Raw genomic sequence first — 18,814 nt, forward strand, 5'->3', positions numbered from 1 at the left:
TTGATTCTGTGAGATCCGCATTAAGAGCGCCGGACTCCAGACCCAGTGGAAACCAGTAGAAGCTGGCCAGCGTTGGCTGCTCCAGGCTTCCTGCAGTGCCTGTCTGAATGTGCTGCATGCATTTCAGGATGATTATGAAGTAGGCAGCAGCGTGCAGCCGCTTTCTATTCCTTCCCTGCTTTAAAAACATATATTTTTTTTTAACTATTGTATTTCGATCATTTAGCTGATTAAAGATGCATTACTGTATAGAATAGAATCGTTCCTAGCAACATATTTTTTAAAACGTATTTATAAAGGCACTTCAACTTCACACCCCCACACCCTCTCCTCTCCCTCGCTCCCTTGCTGTCCTCTATCTGTCACCCCATCCATCACATTGCTATTCATCCCTCTCTCCCTGCAGTCCTCTTGGGCTTTCAACACCTTGTCACCCGATTCAGCAAGTGTATGTGTGTGTGTGTGCATGTTTTAAAAAAATGCAGGTGTGATTTTCCTTCCATGTTCGTACTGGTCGGCGTGGGTGTGATTTTGTCTCTTCAGGGACAAGCGCGGCGGTGCACAATGTGTGTTTGTCCCTTTGAGACTGAAAAACAAGCGGTGTGAGCGTGAGAATGATCTCGCGCGTTTGAAGGACGGAGCCCGGCTCTCCTGCAGAGTTCCCTTTGTAGCTCGTCTTGTCTTCTCGACTAATGATGCCGACGGGACGGGGCGTTGGGGTTTTTAAAACCAGCGTGTCCGCGGAGCGAGTGCTGACTTCTAATGGTCTGGCTGCCGGCGAGGCGAGGGGTTTAATTGTTTCTTGCCGTGTTTTCCTGTTTTTACGACCTGCAGAACGCCTCGTCCTCAAATTTGAGTTTTATTTATTTATGCTTGTGTATTTATTCTCTTCGCCCGATTCCCATTTTCATCTGCTGAATAAAAAATGACCAGCCTTAAGTTAGTAAATCAGCTGCGTCTGGAGCTTAGAGAGGGATTTCTGATATATTATACCGTAGTGCCGGTATCCCGACTGATTTCCTGAATCGATTCCAGATATTTCAGTTAAACTGTTTTACTTAAAACTGAAACTAACGTTGTCGTTGCCCTCAGGGGTTTGTGGTGTCTCCTCCGTCTGCTCCCTCCGGCTCCTCATCTTTCACGTGTCTTCGCTTCTGTTCAGCTCTTCTCTGTCTTCATACTTTTTTAAATCCAATCCCTCGCATGTGGACTAATCCCGTTGCACTGTCTCGCAAGATTTATCCTGCAAAAATCACTAGCAGCGGAGAATCCAATTGAGAATTTTCTGACTGGAAGCCACGGAGTAAATTAAGGCCATGCAGTGTGTTTTAATTCTGATGCAAGAGATAAATATGATCTTATAATAAATAAGCCTTTTGCATGCGGGCTAATCTCGTTGCACGGCCTTTGCAAATGTTTGTCGCGTAAAACCAGTCTCGTAAATTGGTGGGAGGTTACAAACATTCCTAAAAAACAAAATACATACATAAAAAAATAATATTCAAGGATTTTATGAACTCAATATCACATCTTTCAATTTGAATCGGAAAATCAAACCTGTACTGAATGCGTGGCTGCAGTGTAACAGTAGTTCGTGCAGTGTGTTTTAATTCTGGTGCAAACAGAAGAACCAATGAAAACTGGATGAGAAGGAGAAGAGAATCACACTTTTCATTTTTTCCGTGTGCATGGTCTTGTCCACATCTTTACACAAACACAGACACACATACACAGTCCTGGTGTTGTGTGATTTGTGAGCACCGAATACAGAGCGCCGCTGAACAGCTCAGATAAGACTGGATGAAAGAGACTGAGTGTGAAGGGGGTTTCAGGGGCAGGGGGTGACAGCGCTGATCTGCTTCCTACCGCATGGATCGTGAGGATGGTCTTCTTGTGTGTGTGATTTCCATTCAAGTGTGCTTGTAGCTTGTTTGAAGCTCGCGCAGAGAGGGGGAGACCGGGGAAGTGTGTAACCTGCCCAGTAAAAGCTCTGCTCTCTGTTATTCATACTCTAAGCAGTTCAGCCTCTGGGGAGATTTAGTGCTTTACTCCAGGGAACGTGAGAAAGTTGCTCCCCCCTCCCCATTCATCAAATCAAAGATATTGCACTTTCAACAACTTTATATTTCTGTCTCTTTTTTCCCCCACTATTGTCGTGATACACAAATCCCAAGTTTATGTGTGTGTAGTAGATTTTTCTACATTTAAACTAAAAGCAAAAGAGCTTTGTCCATTCTCTGATGAGTCACAACTGTTTTGGAGGCACATGGGAGACCTACACAATATGAGGAAGGTGGTCATAATGTTATGCCTGATTGGTGTATGTGGTTGCATCTAATGTAACTGACTGGAATAAACAATTCTTCAAGGGCCTTAGACATGAAGGGAAGGTTGGATATAGGTCTGCCTTAAAAACATGAAGGACATCTTGATGGTTCAGGAAGTGAAGTGATTGTTGACGTTCTCTCCGAGATCTGCGCCGGCTGTCTTCTTTCTAAAGCTGCAGATACACGTGTGCCAGTTGTGAGAAGAGAAGTGTTGATTTCTTAATTAACAATTTTATTTGCGAAGAAGGTCATGAGGATATTACATAAGCTTCGACTCAGTTGGAAAGCAATCTTCCTGTTTACCTCTACATTAGTAATGGCGAATTAAAGCGAGGAGCTTCTTTACATCAGTCCACACTTGGAAAGTTTACGCAGCACACTCCCCTGACATCTATAAATGAAGAGGAAATGTTATAATAGTCCTCCTGCTGCGTAAGAACCGGTGATGGACTATATCTGGCTGCTCCCTCTAATAAAATGCCTGCGCGTTCCTCTAACGCCGACATAATAAATGACAGGCACGCAGGCGCTCTGCCATTTGTTATTAAAGGTCACGCTCAGCTCCATCACGGCCAGTCTTCTTCTAAAGCCGTAACCAGTTCTGGCCATCGCAATGTGATATGATGAGATGTTTCTATATATTTAGATGTCTCTATTTTAGTTGGTTTTAAATAGAACTACACCACAAAGTATCAGCTAATCTCTAACTTTTAATTCTACTTCTTCATCTTCAACGCAAAATATGTTCTGATAATTATTCAATAAGAGAATAATGTTATAATAGCCTTTACAGTATACAGTTTCGACTTATTGTCTAGTGAACACAGGACACAACCAATACCGAACACCAGCAACAGTACACATCTCTAAATTTCAAGCGTCCAATAGAAGGGGAAGCCTTGAATAAAGTCTACAAAAGGGCCTCCAGGTCTTATTGTTTGTATCAGAGTGTATCCAAAGGCAGAAAACAAACCACCTCTTTTAGCCACACTTCCAGCTGAAGAGAATTCATCTACCTAGGCAATCAGAGAAGCAGATGCCAAAGCATTAGATTCCATGTTGGTGAAGATGGCTGCATTGAAGCCAGGAGCTATGGTCTGTCTACAGATTTGAGAGAATACCTTCAAAGATATTCTCCCAGTGACTGCTCAGGGCAGGACACGTCCAGAACATATGTCCAACTGAGGCTGGACTGTATCTGTATCTCGGACAACCAGGGGAAGGGTGATAGGAAGGGTTTTATCCACCTTATAGCCTGATTAGTGAAGACATTATGTCTGTGAAGGTTCTCAGTCATCTAGGTCATGGTATATCCAAAAAAGTTCAAAAAAGGCAACTGGACTTGTAGAGTGTACAGTTTTGAATGAAGAAGCTACTCGGATGAGTGGTGAAACGTCTTCTCAAAACTCTACAAGCCCAGTTGCCTTTTTCAGCTTTTTTGGATATAGTGAAGACGATGGAGCTCTTTCCACAGTCCACAGTCTACAAGTCCAGTTGCCTTTTTTTGAACCTTTTTTGGACACGTCGCACACACAGAGGTATGAGTTAGACCGTCTTTGCAGACCTCTTCTGAGAGCTCTATCCCCAGATCTGCATTTTTTTTGGGGTATCTGCTTCAATCCCTGAATCAATACATACATCCTGGAGAAATATTACTCAGCTAACCTTTGGTCTGCAGGTACGAAAACAAAGGGGAACGTTTGGGTTTTTGGAAACGGGTCAGTGGAGACTACTGGTCCGTTTCTCCATCTGAGACGAATGCTGGAAAGAAAAGAATAATACAGTAAATAAAAGATAAATATGAAAAATAAATCGACCCAAATGACTGTTATTACAGTTTTATGTGCCATCAGCAGAGTTGAAGGAAGAGTCATTTATCCGCCGGCACCGAATGAGCAGACTTCCAGGGATCAACATCTGCTCGTTTGTCCTCGGCCATTAAGAGCCGTCTCTTTCGGTTGTATTCCACTGATTGGCTGAAGGTCATTCTTCTCACTGATTCCCAGCGCTGACAACCTACAGTCATTATTCAGGCTTGCTTCATACATTATACATGCGGCATATGTCTGTGTGTGAAATATGGTTTGACTGCCTTTGACCCCTGTTTATTATTTAGCTGCTCGGCCGTTTCAGCCTGTTGATTGAGCTGCGGAGGCAATTAGCGACCGAGCGATCTGACTAACAATCAGCATCTTATCATTATAGCGCATTTTCTCTTTTTATTCTCCTTTCACAAGAGTGTGCTGAAGACAAAGTTCCTCTTTTCCAGCCAAACTATTCTACTGGTCGGTTTGTTTTATATTTCAGCAGCAGGTATTTCTACTGTCTTAATAAAAGCCCACAATTATGATGCTATGCCAACTATTAAAAACTGTTTAAACAGTACATGCAATGTCCGCACTTAAAATAAGAGCATCAGTTTTGTATCAGCCCGTCCTTTAAACTTACTGTAATAGTGCGAACAATTGGATTTAGCCACAAACAGCTGCAGACTGTGCAGTTTATCAGTTCATACACATAATGCTGTTGAGACGTGGCATTCTACGGACAATTGTATGTAAGATTAAATAAAGTATCAGAGAATAAGTCTAATTTATAGTAAACAGTTGACTTTCAATCTGACTTTGCTAGCTAGTGCTTATAAAGTTAAGCTAGTTCACGTTACATCTGGAGTCGTTTCCTTCAGATTTGATCAACTCTCTTTAAATCACTTCAAATCTCTAAGGTCTAAATAACCAAGAGCACAAACATCAGGTTTTAAAAAGTGGCGGTAACGTACATTTTTATTAGTGAACAACGCAGATAGCTTCATATGCTAGGTGAGTTGGCAGAGTAAATTAGACCCTGGCGGGCTGCCATAGCATTGTAACATTGTATGAGAAACCCTGCAGTCATATAGGTCGTGGTGTATTCAAAACAAGTCCTCCTAATGCTACGGTAACTAATATGCAGAGTGCTGTTAGATATAGTTTGGCAAACCCCTCCTTCATTGTGGTGAAGAAACACATTCATAAGCATCCAGTAGGTTCTCAGCAGCTTTGTGCAACAAGGGTTTCCCAAGAACAAGTCTCTCATACTGCTAGCGCGAGGAGCTAACTAGCAACAGTCCGTAATGTGGTAACGGTTTAGCATCATTTAAGTAGAATTCCTGATGGAAAAGGCTCCCACTGAGCGTCCAGTCTCTCCAGCAAACAAATACACTAAGTCCTGCAAGCAGGCACGTAACTAAATTTCTTGCTCCGTCTCTGTCCTCTCGGTTCCACCCACCTGGTTACCCGGTAGGTTAACTTGAACATCACTGACTGGCTAATCAAACGGATTACCATTAACGCCACACAAAAATGGTGCATATGGAATGAACAGAATATATAATGAAAAGAAATTATGCCGCGGGCCAGAGGATCTAATCTGGCCGTATGTTTGACACCCCTGACCTAGAGTCTGTTAACCACCAGATACTGACCTGTAGTTATGAGGAATGAATGGAGATCTTCATTCATCTTCTGTAACAGCTTGTTCCTGTGAAGTGTTGCAGGTGGGCTGGAGCTTATCCCAGCTGTCACTGGGTAAGAGGCGGGGTACACCCTGGACAGGTCGCCAGTCTATCACAGGACTAACACAGAGAGACAGACAACCATTCATACTCACACTCACGGCCAATTTAGAAACACCAATTAACCTAATGAGCATGTCTTTGGACGGTGGGAGGAAGCCGGAGTACCTGGAGAGAACCCACACAGACACAGGCCCGGTCGGCCCATGGATTCGAACCTGGGACCTTCTTGCTGTGAGGCATCAGTACTAACCACCTCACCACTGTGCCGCCCTTGAATGAAGATCTAACAACCCGTTTTAGGCCTTATGAACACAATGTGAAGTTTTATTATACACCAGACAGAAACAAATCGTAGACATTTTTAATTCATATAGTCAACATTCATCGTCCAAAGTGGTGTATAAGTGACAAACTAAAAGTAGAAATAATGAATCGGTGAAATAAAGAACACATAAATAAACTGAGTAAAGAGAGAAAAAACAAAATGTCCTTGGTATTCATATCTTCTATGAAGGTTAAAAATGGTTGCCACACAACATAAAACCTGTCAGCACAGCCTCTTAGTAGAATAAGTCTTTAATCCACAGTTTAAAAGTTGGAACTGGTTTTCTTTCCAGTTAAACAACACAAGTCATCTCGCTAAAAGAGATGCAAAAGCTACAAAATCAGATTTTTTTTTAAACCAGAGATGTGAAGAAATACCAGCTTTTGTCTGCCTGCCTGTGTTCTCGTCTCCTTTAGATCAGTGTGTCGGCGGCTCTCGGCGAATGTGGTGAGAAAATCTAGGTTTTAGGATTGAGACGGTTTGAGATCAAGGTCAAATCAACTCATTTACACACACACACACACAAAAAGCCACGTGAGAAAGCCTCACTGCTCTCTCTTTTAACACAGCAGGAGATATGCTCCCTCTCTCTCTCTCACGTACACACGCTCTTACTTTTTTTCCAGTCAGCCTACTAGTTGATTGCCCGTGTAGATCGCAGCGCAGCATGTGTGGACCCCTGCTGGCTCGGCCTCTGTTGATCAATCAACACCTACTAATGGAGGGAGAGATGAAAAGAAAGGGAGAGAAGGAGAAAAAGGGTAGAGGCAAGGAGAGGGACTCATAGAAATCACTGCATGGGAAGGGAACGGGGCTAACGTGGGGTTTACCAGTCGACCGGCGTCACGCTGCGTCCACCTGTGTGTTTGTGTCTTTGCGCCGGCCGCATCAAACCGTCCACTTTTTGAAAGTCCTGTCTCAAAGACGTTCGTGGTCCGTGGAATCGCGAAATGTGACAAAAGCAGTTAAAGAATGATGAAAGAAAGCTCGGGAGAGAGAACAAGCGGTAGCCTTGTTCTCATACCAATGCAGTATTTAATGATTAATGCATTTTCCACTTGCCGTGATTATGCAAAAGAGGAGTGGATTCATCAAGGTGCGCAGCGGGGGTGGAGCTCGTTCTCCAGCTGCGTAGCATGTTTAAGTCGCATGCTTCATGTATGTCTTGATGTTTCTGCAAAGCCCTCGTCCTTGGCTTTGTTGTCATTATGTCAGTATTTCCTGACAGTTACTCAGAAATGCACCACACTTCATTCTACGTAAAGAAGCTCCTGAGTGGTTCCTGAATCTCTAGCCTCTTCCTACAGCTCTTTCGGGGGCGATCCCAAGGTTTTCCCATGCCAGAGGGTATATACACTATATTCTCTCTAATGTTATCTATGTCAGCCTCAATCTAGCTGTTGATCTCCCGCTGCTTTAAGCTTGTTATATATTCTGCAAGAAATTTATTCTCTCTCTCTTTGTCTTTCTCCCGGGGCTGCCAGAAGACAATGGCGTCATTTTGAGTTTTCACAGCTTGTTCTCAGAACTTTTTTTTCTCGAGTGGCGTCCGACAGCTATTCTGTGATTTGTCAGGAACTGGAAGTGGGCGTGGTCAATGCGGAAGAGCGGAAATGGTGTCGTTCCCGGCCTTTTTCGGTTGCGCAGTGGATTGTTTTGAGGATCGTATGGCAGAGACAGTTGATCCCATTTTGTTGCTAGAGTAGAGTTCGGCGTACTGTGTGTGGGTGCTTGCTGAATGAACGGCGTGATCTGACGGACAGTCGTCAAAGCGACTGGCCGCCATCTGAAAATAATAAGAAAACTTCCTCTCGTCATCCAGTTGTTCCTGTCAGATTCCCAAGATGCTTAGTGATGTATGCTGTAGTGGGAGGGCCTTCTGAGGACTTACCAGGAGTTCTGCACTTGAGTTTCTCGTGAAGAATAAATGATTTGACCAGAATGATCTCTGTTCTTGTTCTTACTCACCTTGAGAACAAGAACAAAGCTTTAATCTCATCTCAAGTTACTTGAACTCCTTTCACTTAGGATACAAACTCTGTCCCTGCCTGCAGGGGCCATTCCAGTGTCTTTCCATTGCAAAGCACCACGACCTCAGGTTTGTAGGGCCCAATCCTCATCACCGCCGCTTAACACTCGGACGAAAACAGCTCCAGTACACTCTGAAGGTCACGGTCTGATGATGCCGGCAGGACCTCAACATCTGCAAATAAAATTGCAGCCATGCAATCCTGAGGTCAACAAACTGGACGGTCTCCAGATCTCTGCTCCCCCTTGAGGTCCTGTCCACAAAGATCAGGATCAGAAGTAGGGACTGGTCGGACAGACACACAAGCAACGGGCCCAGACGTCCCATATTCCTGCAGCAACTTATGCCGTTGACTTGTTTCTTTTTAAAACATTTATCTATCACACAAATTACATTTTTAGCTGTTTAGTTTGTTATTTGTTTTGGTTGATTGTCTATTTCAGGAGTTGTCAGATGCAACCCATCACTCTGGACAGCACATAATGCAGCTGTAACTGTGGTGGAACAATAAAAGAAACTAAATGTACTCTTAATCTAAGAGTGCTTTGTCCTTAGGGGCTGTTGTACTTTAGATTTTCACGGTTTCCGCCTCACTCTGTGGGGCCATGGTATGCTACTTCTTTATATGCAGTTTCTACACACCTCCATCAATAGTCCATAAATGACAGAAAGCATACACTTAGACTCAGATTATAACTTGATAATCATGCATATTTAAAATTTAATATCTTACACTTAATCGTGTAGCGCAAGCAAGACAGCAAGGCCATCAAAACAGTGTTTATGAAAGTCATAAAGTACAATACTCGACGCAGGCAACAGGAAGCGAAGGTTGACGGAGCGCAACGATGAGCACGCTGTCCTTTTCATTTCGTTTAACCGAAAATTGGATACTTCCATTTTCGTTTAGAGAAATGCGCCGTCTGGACTTGTCTTGGTCAATTAAATTTGGACCACGATGTGGGTAATGAAGCCCTTTGTTATACATATATGGTGTAATGGCATGTTCATTACCAACCTTGAGAACTGGAGGACAGAGAGGATCAACACAGTCCTTTGTATATTTGCAGCTCATGGTAGAAACACTCTGACTTCGCTGTACGGTATATCCCTTAGCTGTATGGTGTATCCCAATGTGTATGGTATATCCCAAGGTACATGGTGCATCCCTGGCCGTATGGTGTATCCCCAGATGAATGTTGTTTCCCTTGGTGTATCCCGAGTTTGCTGTGCACGCACGCAGAGTGTAAGCACAGATAGGTTTCGAAGATGGCGGCGGAGTTTAAATAATTCAACTCACCGCAGGAGGTTTCTATTTGATCTCTCACTTTGAAGAACGAGTGCATCCCTCTCTTTCCCTCTTTTCATCCTCTCATCCCCCACTCACATTAGCCTCCTCACACTTACCCCCCCTTTCTCTTCTTACCTCACATTATCTGTCCCCTGTCATCCTCCATTCTTACGGCGTCTCCACATTTCTCTCTGCATGCCGAATTAAGGAAGTACAGTACCTTAGAGATCTCTTTTCTCAGACACTCACATGCCCCACGCTCCAGCCTCATTTATGCTCGATTATTAGCACCATTATGCATCATTCATCTATCGGCAGAGTTGTACGGAACGGCAGATATTTATGTAAATGTTGTTTGAAAGGCTTTTTATTTATTTATTTATTCATAATATAGGCCCTTGGGCCCTATGGGTTGAGGGGAGGGGCCTCTGTGGATCATCCCACAGATACTTGATCAGTTTGGTAACTAGTGAATTTGGAGGCCAGGTCAAGCTTCATCCTGCTGCGGATGGCTGCTGCCCTCAAGAAGTGTCATTGCTATGGGGTGGGGTGCCTGGTCTGGTCTAGGTGGGTGCTACATGTCTAAGTAACATCCACATAAATGAATGCCAGGTCCAAAAGTTTCCCAGCAGAACACTGAATTGTCACAAGATGGTCGATGTTATTTACCTCTTCAGTGGTCAGTGGTTTTAATGTTGTGGCTGATCGGTGTATATGCCTGCTGTTGCCCATAAAGTTGGAATAATTTATTTGTTCCTTTGTGTGAACAACCTGATATCCCATGTTGTCCCAGCATGGGCCGACAAAGTTCCTGATCTGAGCTTCTCATATTGGACTTTCTTTGTCTTTGTCCCTCCATAGCTTCTAAATGGTGATGAGGTCAGGTGACCGTGGAGCTAACTCCATGACAGTCAGCACTCTTTCAGTGTTCTCCGCTCTCCAAGTGGCTCTTAAAAGCATCATTATCCTCCTGCAGTTTGACTTCCTGACTGATTTATCTGAAGGACGGAGAGCTGATTCTGCTTGGTCGGGGGTTGATTCGGTCCAGGTGTCTTAAGTCCAGAGTCTCTAAACGCCCCCAGAGTGGAATATTCACACCAGCAGGTTTCACTGCGGGACCGATAACGTTGCTTCGCCGTTCTCTCCGTCGTCCGTCTGTCACTGCCACTGATCTCTTACCGGGATTCGTCATCCACTGTGAATACGCTGTCATGTCAAGCGTTTGGCCTTGTTTGTCACCCTGACAAGTGGTTTAGAGACGTCACTTGTCCTCTGAGACACAACTAGACGGCCTTCTTTTGACAAAAGTCCACTTTTTACAAGCTCCGCTCACTGTTTCCTTTGAAACCTTCAGTCTAAACTCGATTTGACACCAGGAAGGCCACAGAAGAACTGTTTGAATTCTGATACTACTTACTTCTGATGCTTACGTGCCATGTTCTGCTTTAAGCTTGAGGCTCAGCTTGTTTTGTCTTCGCCTGGTCGTCCTCAAGCAGATGAGTCTCTCCATATGAGCTGGGTTCAGGAGTTCTTCCTTGCCACCGTCACGTTTGTGATTCTCTGGAGAGTTCAGCCTCTGGATGAACTGAACCTTCTGAAGGTGCTTTTCAAACAGAGACCACTCAGGGACATTTGCTTTTTCAGTCTGATCGTTTTTATTTGTTGGCCGTTCATTTGACTTCACGTTAAAAGACAGAGAGGAGGATTCATTTGAAACGGAAGAAGGGCAAACGTGGCTAATGCTAATACGCTAAACTCCTCCATGGTGCCTAAGAGGAGAATATGAAAAGGTAGCGCCGGTAGTTGACTCAGCCTTTAAGTGAGAAATTACACATCTCATCATATTTAGCTGCTAGCACAATTTCATCTACAGTTTAATAGGTCTATGGTCATTAGTCTGAAGCTAATTCCATTAGCAGAGTTTTTTTTTTTTTCCTTTCAAAGGTGAAGCTCACACACACACAGAATGACGGCAGCAGCTTCCCTTTAATCTTACATGCTGTATCATCTCCTAGGAACCCCGCAGTGAAAAGCAGGAGAAACTGTCATTTACACAAAGATTCCTACAAATGTGCGCACACATTTGGTGCCAGCCGGGGCCAAATACGAACAAGCACAGGCAAACACACTTCCCTCCTCATTAGCACCAATAAGCAGACAAGTGGACTTATCCATTTCATGTTTTTGGTTTTATCTGACAAGCTCCACTAGGGGATGAGGGGTCGGGTGGCGGCACTGTTTCAGACGTAGTTTTTTTTTTTTTTTTTAGTTCATTAGTGCACAAAAAAGACACTTTATGGTTAAAAAAATAAATAAAAAAAGTGTCATAACACTACTTGAAATCAGCACAAATGCTGTTGATATTCCAGCACTATGACCTAAATGTCAGCCGCTAACACCACTCCCTGTCTTCCATGTGCACAGTTAATATTATACTATTATTACTCAGTTGCTGAATAAAGTGAAATCAGTTCATGTTAGATTTGTTTTATTTTAGATGAAGGCAGATGCAGTTGCACATCCACCAGCCTCGTCTCTGAGCCTTGTCCGATCATCAAGCTTTGATATCACCAAGCCGTTTTTTTTTAACCCCAGATACAGTAGAATATGTATTTTTAATGAAACACTGGTGCATTTTTAAATGATCAGTTTCAGTTTTACGTGTATTTTTGCTGTTCTGCCTCTTTTTCATTCAATATCTTTTTCTCTCGTTTCTCAGGTATTCTCTACAAAGGCAACGGGGAGAATATTTTCATTTCCCAGCAGCCCTCGGTCATCAGCAGCATCATGGGTAAGTACAGACACAAGTATGACTTGCTTGTAGGACTGGTCTGAGATCGATGTTGATCCAGTTATTGTTTGATGGTCACTTACTTTCATTTCAATGCGAAGAGATGAAGTGGTTGAAGAATGAACATTTATTGACAGTGTCGTAGAATCCAATCTCAGACGATGAAGGTAGCTAGAGACGGAATATAGTTTGCAGGTGGATAAAGACTTTTTGGGATGACCATGGAGAGGTGGAAATGGGGGAGGAGGAGGAGGGCCTGCAGACAGAGTGACAGAATGACAGATAAAGCACGGGGACGAGGGAATGATTGACTGGGCGAAGGCCGGCAAGTAGCTAAATGAACGAAAGTAGTGACACAGCAATCGAGGAAGGACTGACTTCACCAGTGTGGGAAAATGGAAAAGATGAGGAAACAGAGCGACAGACCACAGACAGTGAGCTCTTCATTTAAACTGAAGGTTCTCGGTCCTACAGTTCATGATTTATCCAACGTTTAAGAAAGGCGATTTTTTGTCTGTTTATTTATCTTATTTTTTTTTGAAGATCCAATCTTTAGTTCTAAGAGACTGGTGGGGAGTCGAGCTTTAAAGAGAAACATCTGTGGGTGTAGCACATCAGAAACTAGCTTGACTTGTATCTGTTAATGACCAGAAACTGGCACGACGAGACCCTTGTCCCTGTCCTCCTTAAGGTCTTCAAAAGTATTAAAAAAAAAATAAAGAAGTCCAGTTGCCTTTCTTAAATGTTTTTTGGATATTAATTTAAATAAGTACTATTTAATGTGTTAGAAACATGGGATCTTGTAGACCAGAGAAATTACTTCTGAAAACTGCATTGAGTCCTCTGGTTAGGAAACATCTGGCTTTAGCAGCTCTCATATGCAGATGTTTGAGAAAATGTTGACTTTTTTGACTTGTTAGGGCAATGCCCAAAGGCAGTGCAGTCAAATAAGTGACATTTTGTAATAATTTCTATTAAAAACTGATTAGTCACAAAGAAAAATCAAGTCCACCCCTACATGTATTATACCTTCATATCCATATGATTAGAAGGAAGGTTTCATATGAGGTACCTTTGATTAGAAACGCTTTATGAAGTGATAGCTGAAACACGTCTAAAACTCTAAAGTGCTTTTTTTTGCCACTGATAGACTCAGTAGATGCTTTATATATAGTACTGGCTGACAGAGGGGCTGCATAGATATGGATTTGTGTGTATGGATGCCAGCTCAATAAAATAGCATAAGCTCTGCACCATGCCTCTTCACTCCTTGAAACATTATTCTATAAGAAACGTATTTGTGGTGTAGAAGGTTTTCTTCAGTTTGCACGGCAGTATTCATCAGGGACAGCAGTGTTGCCATGTATTTGTAGCTGAAATAGGGGTTGTACCAACTAGTCAACTAGTCGCCGATCACGTGACAATTACCGGATGCCTCTGAGAGGACAGGTGAGCAGTCCACTGGGTCATTGCAGCAAACTAGCAGCGGTTCATTAAGGGTGTGGAAATACTTTTCCAAAAATGAAGCCCATACTACCGTTACATGTCAGTCCTGAAATACAACTAATGTACTACTGCAATGCACATTCATTTGAAAAGGCATCCGCTAATGCTAGCAGAGGAACGGTCCAGGACAGGAGTCACTACAGCCGACAGTAGTTTGTGTTCCAGCTTCAATTAACTTGCAGAAAAGCCTCCATAGCTTCTTCTTTTTACAATCTGTATTCAAGAATCATGCAAGAATATAGATTTCATTACGTTCTACTGTGTTTTTATGCGTGATGTCATCAACTAGTTGACGGCAACTCGACTTTCACCACATATTAGTCGACTTTAAAAAGAAATCCAAAGCCGTTCACCACTCAACTAGTCATGACCTTTGTTGTAGTCGCCAAGTTATAGCATTGTCACTCAATGTTGGATCGATTGCAGATATTTTACTTGCGTTTAAATTTGAAAAGATGGAAAATAAGGGTTGAAGAAATCACTTTATATAGTCAAATAACTCAATGGCAACCACTGAGATATGCTAAGATGGTACCTTTAGCTTTTAGCTATTGTTCTTCTCCATACAATACAAATACACAAATTGAATAACCAAAAATGTTTTTATAGTTTCATCGTTACATCGCCTACTACTAAAAAAAGAATATTTACCTGTAATGTGAATCAGATTAATTATAATTGAGGTGCAATCAAAGATTTAACTTACTGCATATCAAGAAAGCAATGGCCGCAGTGGATACACATTAATTTCTAACCTCGCGTCGCAGGAAACGGCCGTCGGCGCAGCATCTCCTGCCCCAGCTGTAACGGGCAGGCGGAGGGCAACAAGTTGCTGGCGCCCCTGGCTCTGGCATGTGGAGCAGATGGCAGCATTTTCATCGGAGACTTCAACTACATCAGGAGGATCTTCCCCTCTGGGAATGTCACCAGTGTCATGGAGCTGAGGTGAGAGCAGAGGGAGGGGCGGGAGGATGATCAGGGATTTGAACCTAATCCAGAGACCTAGTGTCTTACCCAAAGAACAGGTGTACCAGACGTACATGCATACATACATAAAACTAAAACATTTATCAAGATGAACAGATTAACTTTGGTAATTAAAGCCTTGCTGCTGAAACCCGTCTGATTCAGCTTTTTATTTTCAGTATTTTAGTCAAAGTGCTAAAAGATCAAAGTACATTGTGCATCTGGAAGGAAGACAGTTATTTTTTGTTTTGTCTGAATTTTAAATCATTCTCCATCTTGAGTGTTCATTTCTCAGAGCTCCTGCTCTAACAGCCGTCTGAAATCTTTTTCTTATTGATTTCTGTGAAACGTGATTCAAATTTAACTGTTGCTGTTTTCTTTCATTGTTTATTCCTTGTGCCGACGTTCGTTCATTGTGAACCCTACCCGAGCTCCAGTCTGTCTACTAACTCTTTGTTCTTCTGTGTTTTCCTGCCTTTGCTTGCACTGTATTAAAGAAACAAAGATTTCAGACATAGGTAAGAGTGACTAATCCTTTTCACCCTGTAACGTTCTCAGATTCTTGTCTGTCCTTGGCTCTTGTGGTGTTGTCTTTCATTTCTTCATGTCTCCATCACGTCTCCAGTGCACCAAAGTACTTGATGGAATTAGGAAACATGGAACTCGCTCACTGAGAACAACAGTGTTTGTGATATGAATCTCAGTCGATGCAGAGTAGCCTCTCCTGTTACTTTTACTCCCGCTTTCTTTTTGTCATTGTCTCCCCTCCTCTCTAATCTTGACAAGTGTTCACACAAAACCCAGCCTATTATTCTGCTGTCAGCTCAGATGAGCAGCGCTATCATCTCTTTAGCATCAGCCCCTAGCAAGGAGAGACACTGGCGATGTCGGGGGAGGGGTGGGGGTGGAGTCGGGGGAGGGGTGGGGGTGGAGGCGGGGGAGGGGAGGGGAGGCTGGGCACGGTCACTAATCTTATTTCACCTCCTCACTGTTCACTTTAAATTCACGCGAGGCGATTCGCGGCTGGGAAGGAGGACATAGAGGGAGAAGTTCTTATTATGTTTCACGCAAAAATGTAAATGATCCATAAATTAATAAAAGTAATCAGATATTTTCTACTCTGCTACGTTTTAGAGGGAGCTGTAGTTAAATAGCCCCAGTAACCCCCAGAGCAAGAGAAAAGGTCAGAAACAAAAGAAGGTGGTGCAGCAGAAGACGTGCATCACGGCAAAGCATCTTAGCAAACATGCAGCAATATACTGTATGCTCAAAAATGCGTTTATTCTTACACTTTAAACCTCAAGACTGTGCATAAATAAGACGTCATTAGTGTGCATTACGCGGAATCAGACATTGTTATGGATGCACTGTTAAAAAGAAAATTGTTTGAAATGGTCCTTTCTGCAAAACGATTCATTAAGAAAATGCTGCGTCTTGCAAAAGATGGAAATTCAGAATAAATGAGTAGAGCAAACCCAACACATTCAGATTCTTTCACACTGGCACACTGGAGGGTGAAATCAAACTAATAACTACCCATCATGCTTTGTGGAACGTACTCGATACTGAAGGCACAGATATTAAAACAAAGTCAGGATGTGCAGGAACTTCCTCCCAGTGAAACACCAGATGAAGGATTTTTATGATCTCAAGTTCTCGCTGTCTGATTTTGGAAAAAACATTACAGAGTCAGACCTGCATTTTTAACGTCCACATTGAGATCACTCGACAGTCTGCTGACGGCCACCTTAAGAATACAGTATGTCAGGAATTAAAGGATTAACCGCGTGTCTCAGCAGAACGGCCCAAGCACTTTTGACCAGACAGGTGCAGCTGACTCAGCCACAGCTGTTAGGATCCTCAGAAGATTTAAGAAAGTGGATCGCATCTCATCTCTGCTTCCAAGATCTTCATCCTGGCCTCTTCTTTGTCAAAGTGTTGCCCTTCAAATTCTTTAAAGTACTGAAAGATTCAGGATTTGAATTATTGTCTGGTCGTCCAGACAAATTACAAAAGCAAGAAACTCACTTAGAACAATTCAAAAAGTCTCCTCTCACTCACTGCGGCCACCAGAGCCACATACGTCAAATCCAGCAGAAGCATCAGTGTCGACACAATAAAATGGCAAAAATATACATAAAAGATCTAAATAGAATTCATTGTACTCACCAGAACTTAAGAAACAATTTAGAGTTCTCCTCGGATCCTGTCAACCAAGGGTAGCGCTCATAGTTGCTGACCTGAAAATTTTCCCAGCCGGGTCAAGCTAGCTAGCTCCAGGGTTGGGTTGACTTTTCTCACAATATCCAGCTTTTCCTTCAAAGTCCGCCGTGAAAATGTCTTTCTGAGAAGATCTGGAACCAAATGAAAAGCATCTTCTCCTTCTGCCATCGTGAGTTCAACAAATAGCTATCAAAGCGCTAACGGGGGCGATTTGTTTGTGCAGCTCGCCACAAATGGACATGAACCGCTAGCTTGGCTTAAACGGAGCGGCTCTCTGAAAACGTTGACACCACCTTAGATCACAGAGAAGGCCTAAGAATACCAACTTGAAATGTGATTAGTTAAAGGAACAGCGTCTCTACAATGTGTTTCAAGCTTCAGCCGCCTGCAGTTTTAATTGTGGAGGCCCAGGCCGATTTCTTTGACTCCGGCAACACGTGACGACTGAAATATGATTGGATAAAAGCTCTAATGCTAAGTTACACTGCAGGAATCACCGCAGCTGAGAGACAGACAAGCCATAACATGAAAAAGAATAGGCTATTGAGAATAATTTAATAAGATTAATGGGAAAATATTAAAATGTTAGCCCTGCGATAGACTGGAGACCTGTCCAGGGTGTACCCCGCCTTTCACCCGATGACAGCTGGGATAGGCTCCAGCCCCACCGCAACCCTTCACAGGGCAAGCAGTTACAGAAGATGAATGAATAAATATTAAAATGTAAGTCAGTCATTTTAATAAAGTTTAGACCAGCAGAGAAGGCTTTGCTGGCCCTGACGGCCCACCACTGTCCAGACCTTTCTCAGGTGGACTGGGACAGGACAAACATATTAATAACCTAAGGTCTTCCTTATTTTTTTCTAATTTTAATTTATCCTGTGTTATTCTGTTTATGTACCTTACATTGCACCCTTTAAATCCTGTTTTATCGTTTTTCAGCCCATTCTCGGGACACGTATCATTGTAATCAAACCAACAATTGACGTTAAACTGGATTTTCTGGGATCATCTGCCTTTTTTCCATAACGATGCATCAGCCAACACACCACTGCCCACTCTGTAATATATATTCCCAACGTTTGATCCCGTTTCTTTTATTTTCCTTTTCCTCCCTCGCAAAAGTGAAGTACCATACCTCAGGCCTCTTCTCTTCTGGCACGACAAAGTGACTGGATTCAGTTTTATGACTTGTTCACTTTTTAATTAAAACACACTTTCTTCTGGTGAGGACTTGTCATTTTTCTTTTTGACCTTCACGTGTACTTCTTCTTATTGTTTCATTCCCTCTTTACTTATTATCTTTCTGGCTTATTACAATTTATTTATTTACTCGTCCCTCCTCCTCCTGCCTTGCCTTTTCGTGCCTCGGCTCTTTCTTCGCCCTGCCGTCGCCTTCATCTCTCCCCGTCGTTCTTTTGTCTCTCCACCGCCGTCCTTGCTCCTTCCTGATTCCTGTCCAGTCACATCTTTTAATATGCCCTGGCGTGTTTAGATGATCAAGAGCCGTCCACATGTCGAGCAGCTCCTGGGGCTGTGTGTGTGTGTTGAACTGCAGACACACACACACACGCTCTGAGGCATGTCTTAAATTGGCTTTGTCATCAAAAAAAATACAAAAATAAAAAAACACCCTCTCCAGTTGCTCTGTTGACACGTGGGAATATAAAGCTGAAAACTGAGCCTCATTAAATGTTTCAAAACTACGGCTGGGAATGATAAAAGTGGAGATTTAATTAACGGAGTGAGTGCTGCAGACAGGTGGAATCAGAGAGACTGCCTCCTCACTACATCCTGACA

General features: G+C 42.9%; 1 protein-coding gene across 2 annotated transcripts in view; it reads left to right on the forward strand.

Annotated features, from left to right (window-relative positions):
• The window catches only part of tenm3 (teneurin transmembrane protein 3), a 222,162-nt gene that overhangs the window by 159,461 nt on the left and 43,887 nt on the right, over positions 1-18,814 (forward strand). For both annotated transcript variants that reach the window (XM_084560677.1, XM_084560678.1), the window contains 2 exons: positions 12,248-12,319; positions 14,593-14,770. In XM_084560677.1, coding sequence (XP_084416803.1) covers positions 12,248-12,319; positions 14,593-14,770 — 250 coding nt within the window. The remainder of the gene's footprint in view (positions 1-12,247; positions 12,320-14,592; positions 14,771-18,814) is intronic.

This window comes from Chelon labrosus (genome assembly GCF_963514085.1).
Source record: "Chelon labrosus genome assembly, chromosome: 2".
NCBI lineage: Eukaryota > Metazoa > Chordata > Actinopteri > Mugiliformes > Mugilidae > Chelon > Chelon labrosus.